Source organism: Coptis chinensis, chromosome 7 (assembly GCF_015680905.1).
Source record: "Coptis chinensis isolate HL-2020 chromosome 7, ASM1568090v1, whole genome shotgun sequence".
Lineage (NCBI taxonomy): Eukaryota > Viridiplantae > Streptophyta > Magnoliopsida > Ranunculales > Ranunculaceae > Coptis > Coptis chinensis.
The window spans coordinates 45,291,635-45,305,313 of NC_141462.1; the positions used below are offsets into that span (position 1 = coordinate 45,291,635).

General features: G+C 42.1%; 1 protein-coding gene and 1 pseudogene across 2 annotated transcripts; one reads left to right on the forward strand and one right to left on the reverse strand.

Annotated features, from left to right (window-relative positions):
* Nucleotides 1-3,447: 3,447 nt before the first annotated feature.
* On the reverse strand, nt 3,448-5,011 carry LOC147487668 (uncharacterized). The gene is made up of 2 exons (XM_086574106.1): nt 4,853-5,011; nt 3,448-4,368 (listed from the first exon to the last, which is right to left on the reverse strand). The coding sequence occupies exons 1-2, from the start codon at nt 5,009-5,011 to the stop codon at nt 3,448-3,450; spliced, it is 1,080 nt and encodes a 359-aa protein (XP_086430232.1).
* Nucleotides 5,012-5,353: 342 nt separating this feature from the next.
* LOC147487669 (conserved oligomeric Golgi complex subunit 4-like) lies at nt 5,354-11,165 on the forward strand (annotated as a pseudogene). Its single transcript, XR_015202438.1, has 2 exons — nt 5,354-6,580; nt 10,323-11,165. The product of XR_015202438.1 is annotated as a conserved oligomeric Golgi complex subunit 4-like (transcript).
* Nucleotides 11,166-13,679: the final 2,514 nt, after the last annotated feature.

Here is a 13,679-nt window from a genome sequence, read left to right on the forward strand (position 1 = left end):
TACTCCATATGCCATGGCAAATGGCGACTCTTGAGTAGACGTTCGCGGTGTGGTTCGGTATGCCCATAGCACCTGGTTCAATTCGTCTGCCCAAGACCTCTTTCGGTCCTCCAATTTTTTCTTCAAATTATCCATTATAGTCTTGTTTGAGGATTCTGCCTGTCCATTCCCCTCCGGATTGTAAGGAGCTGAGAACCCTTGCTTCACGTTGAACACTTGGAGGAAATCACGTACCTTACCCCTTGTAAACTAAGTCCCATTATCCGCGATTATAGTATGCGGCAGCCCAAATCTGCAAATTATGTTCTCCCACAGGAATTTCTTGACTTGTTCCTCCTTAACCTGCTGCAATGCCACACCTTCTACCCATTTGGTAAAATAGTCAGTCGCGGCCAACATGAACCTTCGTTTGCCACTGGCCATGGGTAGCGGTCCGACGGTGTCTAGCGCCCACATGGCAAAAGGCCAAGGGCTAAACACCTTATGTAAGGATTCCGCAGGAGCGTGTATTAGCGGTGAGAATCTTTGACATTTCTCACACCTCTTGGCATACTCGGTTGCGTCTCGCTTCATGTGCGGCCAAAAATACCCTTGCGATAACAACCGATGCGCCGTCGTCCTCCCTGCCGAATGGCTTCCGCAATCTCCCTCATGAATCTCACCCATGACTTCTTCCACCTGTCGAGGCCCTAAACACTTCAACAATGGACCGCTGACATTACATCTGTACATGTCACCATTTATCAAAGTGTATCTTTGGGACATCTGCTCCATTCTTTTCCTCTCTCGTTTGTCCTCGATCTCTGACGACCCGAAAGGAAACTCTTTATGGGTCCCATCCATCCTGACCCTTCCTCGGTGACTTCCCAAATCCCTTCATCCTCGGATGTACTTGGTTTGCTCAACACCCTAATTTCAATGGCTCTGCCCTCGGTTCCCGGAAGAACCGCCGCAACATATGCTAAAGCGTCGGCGTGTCTGTTTTCTCCGTGGCCAAGATGAGCGAATTTGATCTTAGTAAATTTGCTAGCCTTTCTCTGTAATACCTCCAAATACTTCGCCATCCTGGGGCATCGGGCCGCAAACTATCCGTTCATTTGACATATTACCAAGTTGGAATCTGAATATACCGTCAATTCATTCACTCCCAGATCAGCGGCCATTTCCAATCCTGCTATTCCCGCTTCGTACTCTGACTCATTATTCGAAGCTGCGAACCCCAATTTCATCGACAATTCTAGCCGGTTATTTTCTAGTGTAACCAATACCACCCCAATTCCACTTCCTGTGTTGGTCGCGGAGCCATCTGCGAAGACCCTCCATCCGTTCCTCATATCCCAAGGATCGAACGGGTCATGACTGGGATCACCCTCTCGTTCCATAATCATATCTTCCCCCCACCTAGGGTCCTTGGCGGGGAATTCTGCCAGGAATTCCGCCATAGCCTGTGCCTTCTCCGCTGTCCTAATCTGGTACTCTATATCGTATGAACTCAAAGACTCATCGCTTATTTCAAAGATTCTTCCTGACTTGTCCGCCTTCAAGGCCTGTTTGAGTGGCAAGTTAGTCACCACCACTATTGAGTGAGCATCGAAGTAAGGTTTCAATTTCAACGCTGAGAAAACCAAAGCCAAAGCAAATTTTTCGATCCCATCAGATCCGGGTTTCTCGTGATCTAGCATGGCTTTGCTTTCTCTCAAAGTACACCGCCTTTTCGCCTTGTCCACCACCCTTATCAACACAGAGCTGATTGCGTACTTTGACACCCCCAAGTAGAGATACAACTTTTCTCCTTGCCCTGGTCGCGACAGGATTGGGGCTTTTCCCAAATAAACCTTTAACTCCTGGAAAGCCTTTTCGCACGCCTAGGTCCACTGGAAGTCGGTTGTCTTCCGCAAGAGTAGGTACAGAGGTCTACACTTGTCTGAAGACTTTGAAATGAACCGGTTGAGAGCCGCGATTCTCCCTGCCAACCTCTGGACCTCTTTCACATTCTGTGGTGATTGCATTTCCACCAAAGCCCTGATCTGGTCCGGATTTGCTTCGATTCCGCAGTATGTGACGATATAACCCAAAAACTTTCCCTGACGTCACCCCAAAGGTGCATTTCTCAAGATTCAACATCAGCTTGTATTTCCGTAGTATAGAGAACGTCTCCCTCAATCGCTCTAGATGTTCCTCCTCGGTCATACTCTTCTCTACCATATCGTCTATGTAGATTTCCATTCCCTTTCTGATTTTGCTCTCAAACATCTTCTCCCCTACCGTCTGAAATGTGGCCCCGGCGTTTTCAACCGAAAGGCATTCGGGTATAACAGTAGATTCCTCCTTCTACTATGAACGCAGTTTTTTCTTGGTCCGGCTCATACATAAACACTTGATTATACCCCATTGATGCGTCCATGAAAGAGAAAAACTTAAACTCCGCTGTCCGATCCACCAGCTCATCTATCCGCGGCATTGGATAGCAATCTTTTGGGCACTGCAAGTTGACATCTGTGAAGTCGACACACATTCTCACTTTTCCATTCTTTTTTGGAACCGCAACTATATATGTTTGAGAGCCACTCTTTGAATTGGCATTCGCGAATTATGTCGGCCGCTTTCAACCTATGTATCTCCTCTCGTATTCCTTGCGCATACTGCAGCTTTAAACCTCTCATTTTTTGCCGGATGGGTTTGGCACCCTCTTTCATATGCAACCTGTGACAAGCAAATTCTGGATCCAGCCCCACCAGATCCTCTACGGACCATGTGAAAACATCGCTGTTCTCTGTTAACAAATTGGTCAACTTTGCTTTCCAACTCTCCGATAAATCGGCCCCAATAGACACAAATTTCTCTTGTTCCTCGGTACCTACGTTCACAGTTTCCACCTCATCCATTGTCTTTTCCCCCACTGCCAATTCCCCGTTCTCTACCGCCGTCTGTAATTGCTATGTCCGGGGTTCGCCATCTCCCTGGGTATCCTTATCCGGTGTGCGGATCAATTCGCGAACTGCCACCTGGTGAATCTTTTGAGCCGCGACTTGGTCCCCCCTTATCTCATACATTCCTCCCTTAGTTGGAAAACGGATCACTTGATAGTAGGTGGATGGGATTGCCTTCATCTCGTGAATCCATCTTCTTCCCAAGATCGCGTTAAACCGCTGCGGTAGAGTCCACGATCATGAAACGAAGTGAACACCGCCACCGACCTGCGATCACTTTGGTAGCACCCGGTTCCCTATGGGTTCGGGTCATGCTACCGTTGAATCCAAACAAATTAGTCCGGGGCTGCAATTGCTTCTTTCGAGGCTCATTTCCTCCATCGCCTCTAAACAACAAATCGACCGAGCTCCCCGCAGCCTATTAATACCCTCTTCACCATGTAGTTACCCCACCGCTATCGTTATTACCAAGGCCCTCGAGGAGAGACTACCGCTTCGAGATCCCTCGGTGTGAACTCTATCCTCCCATCCCCCGGTGGCCCTCGAACCCCGCGCAGAATACTTTCGAGACCTCATTTATTATCTGTTGTATCTTTGGCCCGCCCCTCCTTACTTTGTCCCTGTGAGCATTCCTTCCTATTGTTTCTCCACTAAAGATAACATTGATTGTACCTAGAATCCTTGCCATGGCCGGTGCTCCTTCGACCGGATGGGTCTCCTTGATGAATTCCCTCAGCAACCCCTTTTCTATCAATCTCTCTATCAACCATTGTAATGCGAAACATTCATTGGTTTTGTGGTTTCTGATATGGCGGTAGGCACAGAACGGCTTCTCTTCCAACTCTCTAGGTGTACTTCTCGGACCTTCATAATACTGCATCCCTTTGATTAGCAGCAAGATTTCCTCCAAGGGTTTGTTCAAAGGAGTTGACGCTATGTCGCGGTATGGTTTTCTCTCGCGAATGTCTCTCCTACTTTGGTCCCGACCTCTCTCGGCTTTGTGTGTTTCTTCCCTGTAAGACCCCCCTTCTCTTGCCGCAGCCTTGCCTCTGTCTTTTCGGTCGTCATGTCCTACACTCTGCACTGATTTCTCTATCTTCCTAGGTTCCTTGGTAGTTCTTTGCAACATATCCTCATAGCGTATGTACTTCTCGACCTTCGGATACAACGCATGTAACGTAGTGACTTCAATTTTGGATACAGATTCGTGGACTCTAGTTCCCTGTTTCAACCCATGCTGGAATGCTATGACCGCGGTGTGCTCATCCAAATTCTCCACCCTCAACGTCTCTTCCTTGAATCTACACAAAAATTCCCTTAGTGTCTCGGCGGATTTCTGTTTGACGTTGAAGAGGTCTGTGATATCCACTACCCTCCGTTTCTGATGAATGAAATGGTCCACAAATGCCTGTTCCAACTCCTCGAACTTATTTATACTCTGTGATGTCAATCGGTAATACCAATCCGAAGCTCCCCTTTCAGCCGGGCAGAAACAAAGATGCGCCGGAGTCCATCATATTTATTCTTGCCACAACGGCATCTCTCACTGAAATGGTGTAAGAGGTCCGCAAGATCACCCTACCATCATATCGCCGAACCCTCGGCGAGAACCTCTTAGGTACCTCGGAGTTCCGTGACAAAGATCCGCTAGCGGGTTTCGATTGAAGTTTCGCCACCACCTTCTTCACCGCCCCTTGGTTCTTTTTTTTCTGCGCCGATTTACATTTCTATCCTTTTCGATCATTGCTTGGACCACCTCCAGCCATGGACCCTCCTTCTAGATCACCTCTCAACCCCCGAAATGCTTCCTCGCTTCCTCCCACCTCCCTCCCACCTCGCTATTCTCGGCTCTCTAGTCCCTCCTCTTTTGTGTAGTTTCTCTCTCTCTTCTAAGACCATCATTCTCCTCCCTCGGGCCTCACTATCTCTTCCCCGCAAAAGTCCAAGGTTGCCTCCACTGCTTGCAGATCTTGAACTTCCTCCTGCATTTCTTCCATCTCTACACTCAGGGTCTCTTCCTCCCCGATTTCCGCTCTCACCTTTTTTGGTCTCCCTCTTAATTTCTTAGCTATCGTTGCCATTCTGTAAATTTCTCTTCCTATCACTAGATCGCAGGTCACCTCGTGTTCCCCACAGATGACGCCAAATGTATAATCAGATTTTACAACCCTTGAAACCAGAATGTAATATCTGATCTTACAACCTCTCTTTCTCACCTCTCCTCTGTCTTTTCTTTTTCCTTTTTCTCCTTTTCTCTCTCTCCTCTTATAGCTTCTAACTGCTAACTGCTTCTTGGTTCCATGATCTCCACCTCTCTCTCCCCACGATCGCTAACCGCCCACCTACCATCTTAGGTATCGCGGCCTGAATACCCTACTCATGACGTCTCTTCTACTTAATTGCATCCACTCTAGCTCATGAACCCTCCTTTTCTTCATTTATCTCTTGAGTCCACGTCCTTCTAATATTTCGCAGACTCGATCCTGTGCTCTCCCTCTCTCCTGCCCTATACTACCTCGACCCATGAGACGTGTCATCCTGTTGGTCCTGAATTTGGCTGATACAGATGCCCCCTCTCGGTTCCCAGAAACATGTGAAGAATTCGAAGAGAGTGTTAGAAGGAATTGTAAGGAAGAGATTAGGGGCTGCGGTGGATCAAAGGGACCATTCGAGCATATTGAGGTTTGTTAAGTTGTTTTTGCCACTTGGGTTGGAGGAAGAAGGTTTGCAAGTTTATGTAGCTTATTTGAAGAAAGTTATTGCAATGAGATCTAGATTGGAGTATGAACATTTAGTTGAGGTTATGGAACAAGGGGGTGGTAGGAGTGAGGTGAATTTCGTTGGGTGTTTGACGAATTTGTTTAGAGATATTGTTTTGGCTGTTGAAGAGAATGATGAGATTTTGAAAAGTCTTTGCGGTGAAGATGCTATTGCTTATGCGATTATTGAGCTTCAAGAGGAATGTGATTCGAGGGGTTCTCTTATTTTGAAGAAGTATATGGAGTACAGGAGATTGTCTAGATTGGCCTCCCATATTAATTCTTATAGTAAGAATTTGCTTTCCGTTGCAGTAGTGGAAGGACCAGATCCAAAAGAAATTGAGCGGTATCTTGATGAGATATTGTCGTTGACGCAGTTGGGAGATGATTATACTGAATTCATGGTGTCCAAAATTAGGGGATTGAGTTCTGTTGATCCAGAACTAGGTCCACGAGCCACGAAAACTTTTAAAAGTGGTACTTTTAGCAGAGTGGTTCAGGATATTACTGGGTTTTATGTGATTCTGGAGGAATTCTTTATGGTGGAGAATGTGAGGAAGGCAATAAAGATCGATGAACAATGTACCTGATAGCCTCACGACTTCTATGGTTGATGATGTGTTTTATGTACTTCAGAAATGCTGCAGAAGGGCCATATCAACTTCAAATTCCAACTCAGTGCTTGCAGTGCTTAGTGGTGCAATAAATTTGTTGAGCAATGAGAATCAAGAGGCATTGCAACAAAAAATGATGGAACCAAGTAAGCTGTTCTTAGGTGGGGCAGGTGTCCAAAAGACTGGAACAGAGATTGCAACAGCTCTAAACAATATGGATGTCAGTGGCGAGTATGTCCTTAAGTTACGACATGAGATTGAGGAGCAATGTGTAGAGGTATGTGCCAGATTCAATTTACAATATCCTTTCCTTTTCATTTATGTGTACACAAATTGTGTTATGCAACTGACTGAATTTAGTGAAGAATGCATGCGCTTTACTGATGATTTTGCTGAACACACTTTCTTGTTTATCCTTAAATGTGTTATGCTAAGAAGGAAGCAAGCATATGGTATTTATGCCATTATATTGCAAAATGACAAATAAAATGCACCTGCTTAATGTCTGTTTCTATGTAATTTATTGTAGTTTCATCATGTTATCTGATTTACGCCATTTTTGTATGTACTGATTGTCGACTAGTGGCATTCTATCACCAATCAAATAATGCGTAATAAATGGTCTGGTAATGCTGTAGCATGTGATACCAGATATGAGTTAGGTGTGCATCTTTAGTAGATGTCATCTTTGCTGATGAGAAAATTTAGACACCTGAGCTCTTGATGTGTGTTGCTATTAGTGGAAACTTATAATACTGTCTCCCAGATATAAGAGACCTTTGGGCGGCTTGCTGACGTGAGTAGAATCGAATGGCATTGCTTGACTCTGCATAATGGCAGATGCCAGTGAAAACCCACCCTGATCGTAAACCCCTTTGGTTTAAAGTTACTTGATGATAAACTATGCTATATAACTATATAAGCAATGGTTCAGGGGGGAATGAAAATAAAGGAAATATTAAATGAGCTGATTTTTGCAAGGATGATCTCCATGGCAGGGAGATCATTTCGTCAAATAAGTAGCACCTGATTCAAGATCTAGTCCACTTTTGGGGTGGAGTGGCTCTACCCTCTCATGTAAATGTTGTGAGATGGTTGAAGCATGTTTTGGGTAGGAGATTGAAGTTATATTATACATAGAAACAGAAAACTTTGCATTTGTTGTTTGTCGTTATACTCACTCCATGGTTTCACTAATTACGCCTCTTAAGATACATACTTATCCCCTATGTTCAACAGTGTCAGTGATTAGTTTTAGTAAAAGTTTATGATTATTAATGGAGAATATATATAAATTTTTTAGTTGGAATATATATTTATATTCATTTTAATTAAAGAAAATCTATGTACATTTATGGTGTATCTTGAAAGATTGAGAAAGTTAGTGTTACTGAACAGTCTGTTGCCACTTGCCAGAGTTTGTTTGTTGAAATTTGAATGTGTAATTAGCTTTTGGTGCCGAGGACTTGGTTATTAACTATTTAACTTCTCAGAGAAGTCAATCTAGTTTTAGTATAGAGTTTAAAGAAGCAGGGAGGATTTTCATTTAGAGAGGATGCATAATAGATATTTGATCTGGGTTTTCCATAATAATGCACTCCAGTCCTTAAATTCCTTTGGCGATGTCCTCAGAACTCGACCAATTTTGGATGCTTGATCAGCATTTCTCTGAATTAATCCTCAACTTCCTCGCTACCTTATTAAATATTACACATAGTAAAAAGCTTTTTTGCACTTCTACACAACTCCCTAAATCCTGGAAAAACTGAAAGATTAATATAATAAATAATTATCTGACCTAAAAAAAAGGTAATTTAGGTTGTACTTATTGCAATGTTTGTGTGCTCTTCATTTTGTGTTGTGATTGAATGATTTTACATTCATTTTACTATTAGAGGTCCTTAATGGTTTAGGAAAAGATTGTGGGGACCATGCAATGTGTTATGTGTTACATATTAATGTCTAGTTATGTCTTGCTAAAGGACCCCAACTTGTAACTGTGGAATGTCAAAGTCAAGTCCATTCATAATCTGAAGACACCTACTCACTGCAAAATTTGATGGAATTCAACTTTCATTTTGTTTTATCTGATTGCGCCACGTATAGAATAGTGCAAAACGATGACATTGCCAGTGAAAACCCACTCCTGATTGTAAGCCACATTAGGGAGTTGACTAGAGGTCATTGCTTAACCGTGGGTAGACTTTCCGTGAAAACTCACTCCCGATTGTAAACTACATTAGTTTATAGTTGTTTGATGATAAACTCTGCTATATATGCAATGATTTAGGGGAAATGAAACTAGCAGAAATATTCAAATGAGACGAAGTTTTTAAGGATAATATCCCCAATGGCGGGGAGAGATTTAGGTTACATTCAACTTAGAAACATAAAACTTTGTACTTGTTGTTTACCTTCTCACTCACGCAAAGGTTTGATCTTTGAACTTCACTGATCGGCGCTTTGAGAGAGTTAGTATCATCGATGTTGACCAGCCTTCACTGCTTAAAAAAAAAAAAAAATTGATGCTTGAACTGCATTTCCCTGCTTGATCATGGCCTAACAGCTCTATGCACTTATGGAAATCTATATCCTTGTATTGATTTCAGTCAGTAGTTCTAACTCATAATCAGAGGTTCTGCATTTCCATTTTTTTGGTTCCACATAGAGTCGGGGAATATTGTTGCTCACGAGTTAATATGGAACATGTGCATTGACTTTGGTCTTTTTAGTCTGTGATCAGCAATGTCCCCGTTCTTCTTTTGATGTTATAGATACACATGTGCTTTGTTGATGAGTTTGTTGAACATACTTTGTCTTTCATCCTTAATTGTATTCTGCTAAGGAAGCAAAATTTGGTATTAATTCCAGTAAGATTGCAAAATGACAAGTAAATAAAACTATCCAATGCCTGTCTTTTAATAGAAAGAATCAGAACTCATAGATTTGGTGCCTTTTACACTTCGAGTATGATAGTCTTTGGTGGTCCATCTTATTATTTGATTTACGCCATATATATTTTGTAATGATCGTCAAGTAGTGGCATCCTATCACCTATACAAAATTATACAATAAGAAATAAACTAGCAGTTCCTTCTCAAGTGTTACTAGAGATTGGTTAGGCCTAGCATCTTTTGAAGGTATCCACTTTACTGATGATAAATTTTAGACGCCTGAGTGCTTGATCCCTTCATGTGTGTTGCAAGTTGTGAAAATCTAATACTGCCAGTTTGCAACCCAGATACATTGAATTAAAGATCTTTAGGCGGCTTGTGAGGAGACTAGAATGTCATTGCTCCGCGTTGCATAATGACGTTGCAAGTGAAAACTGACTCCTGACTGTAGCCACATTGGTTCATAGTTTCTTGATCATAAACTATGCTATGTAAGCAATGATTAATGGGGAAATGAAATGGAAATAAGCTAATGAGCTGATTTTTTGTGAGGATGATCTTCACGGAGGGAGATCATCTCACATATAGATAGCACTGCTTCATGATGTAGTTCCACTTTCGGAGTGGAGTGGCTCTAACCCTCCCATATTTATGTTGTCAGATTTTTATGTTTTCACCAGGAGATTTAAGTTAATATTCTACTTAGAAACTGAAAACTTTGTATTCGTTGTTTGTGGCTCTTTGAGATAGTCACTATCGCCACGGTTGAACAGCCTTCAATATTTCAATAATAGTTTCGATGCTTGAACCACATTTCCTTTAAACAGTCCTCAATTTCCTCGCCACTTTGTTAATATCACATAAACTAAATAACTCTTTGGCACTTCCATGCCTAACTTCCCAAATTCTGCTATACACAGAAAAAAGTTGACTTAAAATTGTAAATAGAGGTGTACTTGTTTTAATGTCTGTGTGGTCCTTAGTGGTTTATGCTTTGTCTTATCTTGCTTTTGTTTTGATAATTGAAACTTTTATTGATATCCTACTTTGGTTTAGTTCTTTATCAGCTCTGTGTTATTGTCCTGCTTTGGTTTAGTTCTTTATCAGCTGTGTTATTGTCCACAGGTATTCCCAGCACCGGCTGACAGAGAGAAGGTTAAATCTTGTTTATCTGAATTGGGAGAGATGAACAACAGTTTCAAGCAAGTCTTGAATGCTGGGATGGAGCAACTTGTGACCACTGTAACACCACGCATCCGTCCAGTGTTGGACAGCGTTGGAATAATAAGCTATGAGTTGTCTGAAGCCGAGTATGCAGAGAATGAGGTGAACGATCCATGGGTTCAGAAGCTCCTCCATGCAGTGGAGACAAATGCAGCATGGCTCCAGCCTCTAATGACAACCAACAACTACGATTCATTTGTTCACTTTGTTATCGACTTCATAGTAAAAGGACTAGAAGTTATCATGATGCAAAAGAGGTTCAGTCAACTTGGTGGCTTGCAACTCAACAGAGATGTACGTGCACTAGTCAGCCATTTCTCTAGTATGACCCAAAGGACTGTCAGAGACAAGTTTGCTCGTCTCACTCAAATGGCAACCATCCTTAACTTGGAGAAAGTATCTGAGCTACTTGATTTCTGAGGTGAAAACTCAGGTCCCATGACTTGGAGATTGACTCCAGCAGAAATAAGAAGGGTGTTAGGCCTACGAGTCGACTTCAAACCCGAAGCCATTGCTGCTCTTAGATTGTCACCCTCCCATCTTGTATTATTTTATTGTTTCCTTTTTACATTGAGTGTGACTGATAAATACAAATTGAGAATTTCTCTCTCACACTTTTTTTTTTTTTCAAGTGGAAATTTTATTGAGACGGATAACGAATTTTACATATGATTAGGACAAGCATACAACAAGCTGCACCGCAAGTCCTTTATGAATAGCAAATCATATCTTTCTAAAAACAAACTCGTTAGAATCATCTGTCATAACGTTACTGTCTATAACTTTCTAAAGTCTTTTGAAGACCTCAACAGACTATTGTTCCAAGAAACCGAAAGCGTCTAAACTAAACGGAATGAAATAATGCTGGTTAGCCCTGCAAGCTTCCTCATGTTTCTCCATCTTTTCTGTCGTTGCTCTTTTAGCTGCTTCTCTCACCTCAAAGTCACTATTCCCGAACCTTACCAACGGAGAGACTCCAGTTACATCAACACATGTATGTTTTCCCTTAGACCAACTGTAAATCAAGACATCCGCAGGCCGAAGTGTTGATCTGCCTTCATTTGGATAAGTAAGAAAGTTAACAGGAGCTTTTTTCTTCACTTGTACTCCACCCTTCCAAAATGCATCACACAAAATGTCTCTAATATGATCATGTTGGTATTTAAAACCCGGAAAATGTCTACAATATCTTTGCATTGTCCCCATAAGCATCTAATATACTCTTTTGTACACGGGACAAAGACCACCATCGGGATCTGAGGAATCATAAGATGGTACCGAGAATGGCACGATACTCCACCGCGGACATACTGCTCAAGTCCCTCCATCGGAATAGCAAGTAGAAAATCTTTTGCATGGTCCGACTACAAGCATCCCATGATCGCTTCGACGAAAGCAGATAACTCAAACTCCCTCTCAAGACTAACAACAATCTTATCGTAGAAAGCTTCCGCCAAAACTTTTTATGGTTTTGAAGGGACGGTAGCATTCACATCCAGAGAATCAAGGTCAAAATAGGGAAGACAGAGACATAATGCACTGGTAGCATCATCAAGGATCTCACCAATAGGCACTGAACCACAACTCCTAAGAATGTGGTTCTGAAGCTCTAAAGTCTGAAAATAAGAGGTCACAAAAGAAAAAGCAGAGACATCAAATGCACAATAGATACCTAACCCGCCAAGGCGTTATGGAAGTGTCGCTAAACGCCACTGCAAATCCCCGAAGCCAGGACCATCAGAAACTATAATACCCTGCAGAACCATGCGAAGGTGATGATCAAAAGTTTTAGCTGCATCCCTAAAAAATGATGGTGGACAAGTGTGAATCGCAAATACCAACTTGGAGAGCCCAACACAAGCTCGTAAGAGTGCTAACTCACACTGTGGATCCTCCAATACAGCTAAACGGTCCATCGAAGTCATAGCCTTTTCAACACGCTTGCGAGCAAGGCTCATGACAAAAGAAGAATCAATGATGATTGCCCCTCCAAGCAACCTGACCCCCATATGAGGATGGGATAAATCTGAAGGAAAGAGACCAATAGTGGAACGACGTGGATCTAGTGATGGCCAAAATATCTCAGTCTTAGCCACATTAAGAACCAACCCATAAGAAGGTCATTCTTCCTGAATTATACGCAGAGCTGTCGCCACCTGTTCTGTATCCCCAATCAGAGTCCCGTCATCTAAGTGCTAAGCTTGGAGCAATAATTGACAACTGGATTGGATCTGTAGGATCAGAAGGTGCAACACAAGTGCAAAGAGAAGGGGACCCAAATGATCACTTTGCTGAACCCCAGAAGTAGACCATATGTAATAATCATCCCCCAAGTATAATCTCGCAGGTTGATAATACAAATACTCGACCCAAGGATCTGGACAATGGAACACTAGAATCTAGCTAGTACCCAGTTATTCTTCCCAGTGGCCATGAACACTTGTGACACTATAGCAGCAATTATATCATCTCCCTAAACTAAATTAGCGTTGGGAGGATCATCAGTGTCCTTCTTGTGCCTGCACTGAAAAACCCTATGTCCCGATTTACCAGAAACATAACAATTTTCATTCCTAGTACTACTCCTTTTAAAAGAAGTGTATTTGACCTTAAAATTCTTATTTTTATTGTACTTATACTTCTTAGAGTTTTTGTTGGATTTGTTGGGATTACCTTCAACGATATTGGCTTTGGAATGAAATTCCTTAGACAACACCTGACAAATGTAAAATGAATAGTTTACCTACGAAATGAACTATGAATCCAAACGTAAGTAAACTAAACTTATCCTTTTTACGTGGTTTATCAAAGATTATTCTACTCTCAATTCTATGAGATATAGTGGAGTAGATAGTTCGTTCCACTCCTAGTTCCCTAGCATGGATTGTTTTCTAAGTCTAACTAGTCGCTCTTAAGTCAATGAGAGCTTTACGAATGGTGTTATACTACGATGAAACTAAAATGAGTCTACGTTGAATTTAACTACTAATACTATGGAAATATGCTTGTTTTGAATCTAGATAAAGGATTTAGGGGAATTGAATCCACCTCGAATCCAACTTAATAACCTAGTATAGATTCTTGTATCTCGATTCTCACGCGTTCTTACGGCAAGAAATTCGAAGTTCTAATCCCTAGTGTTCATGGCATTTCTACCGAAAGTACTAACTAGCATGTGAAGTCGATCTACCCATTCTCATGGCTTAAACACGACTTTCTAGAGTGGAATAGAATCTACAAACAATTCTACACTAACAA

Coding starts and splice junctions, on each gene's coding strand:
- LOC147487668 (XM_086574106.1), bottom strand. CDS start 5,011: ATGGCAACGATAGCTAAGAAATTAAGAGGGAGACCAAAAAAGGTGAGA. Junction 4,369..4,852: donor ACTTTTGCGGGGAAGAGATA/GTGAGGCCCGAG, acceptor TTGACATCACAG/AGTATAAATAAGTTCGAGGA.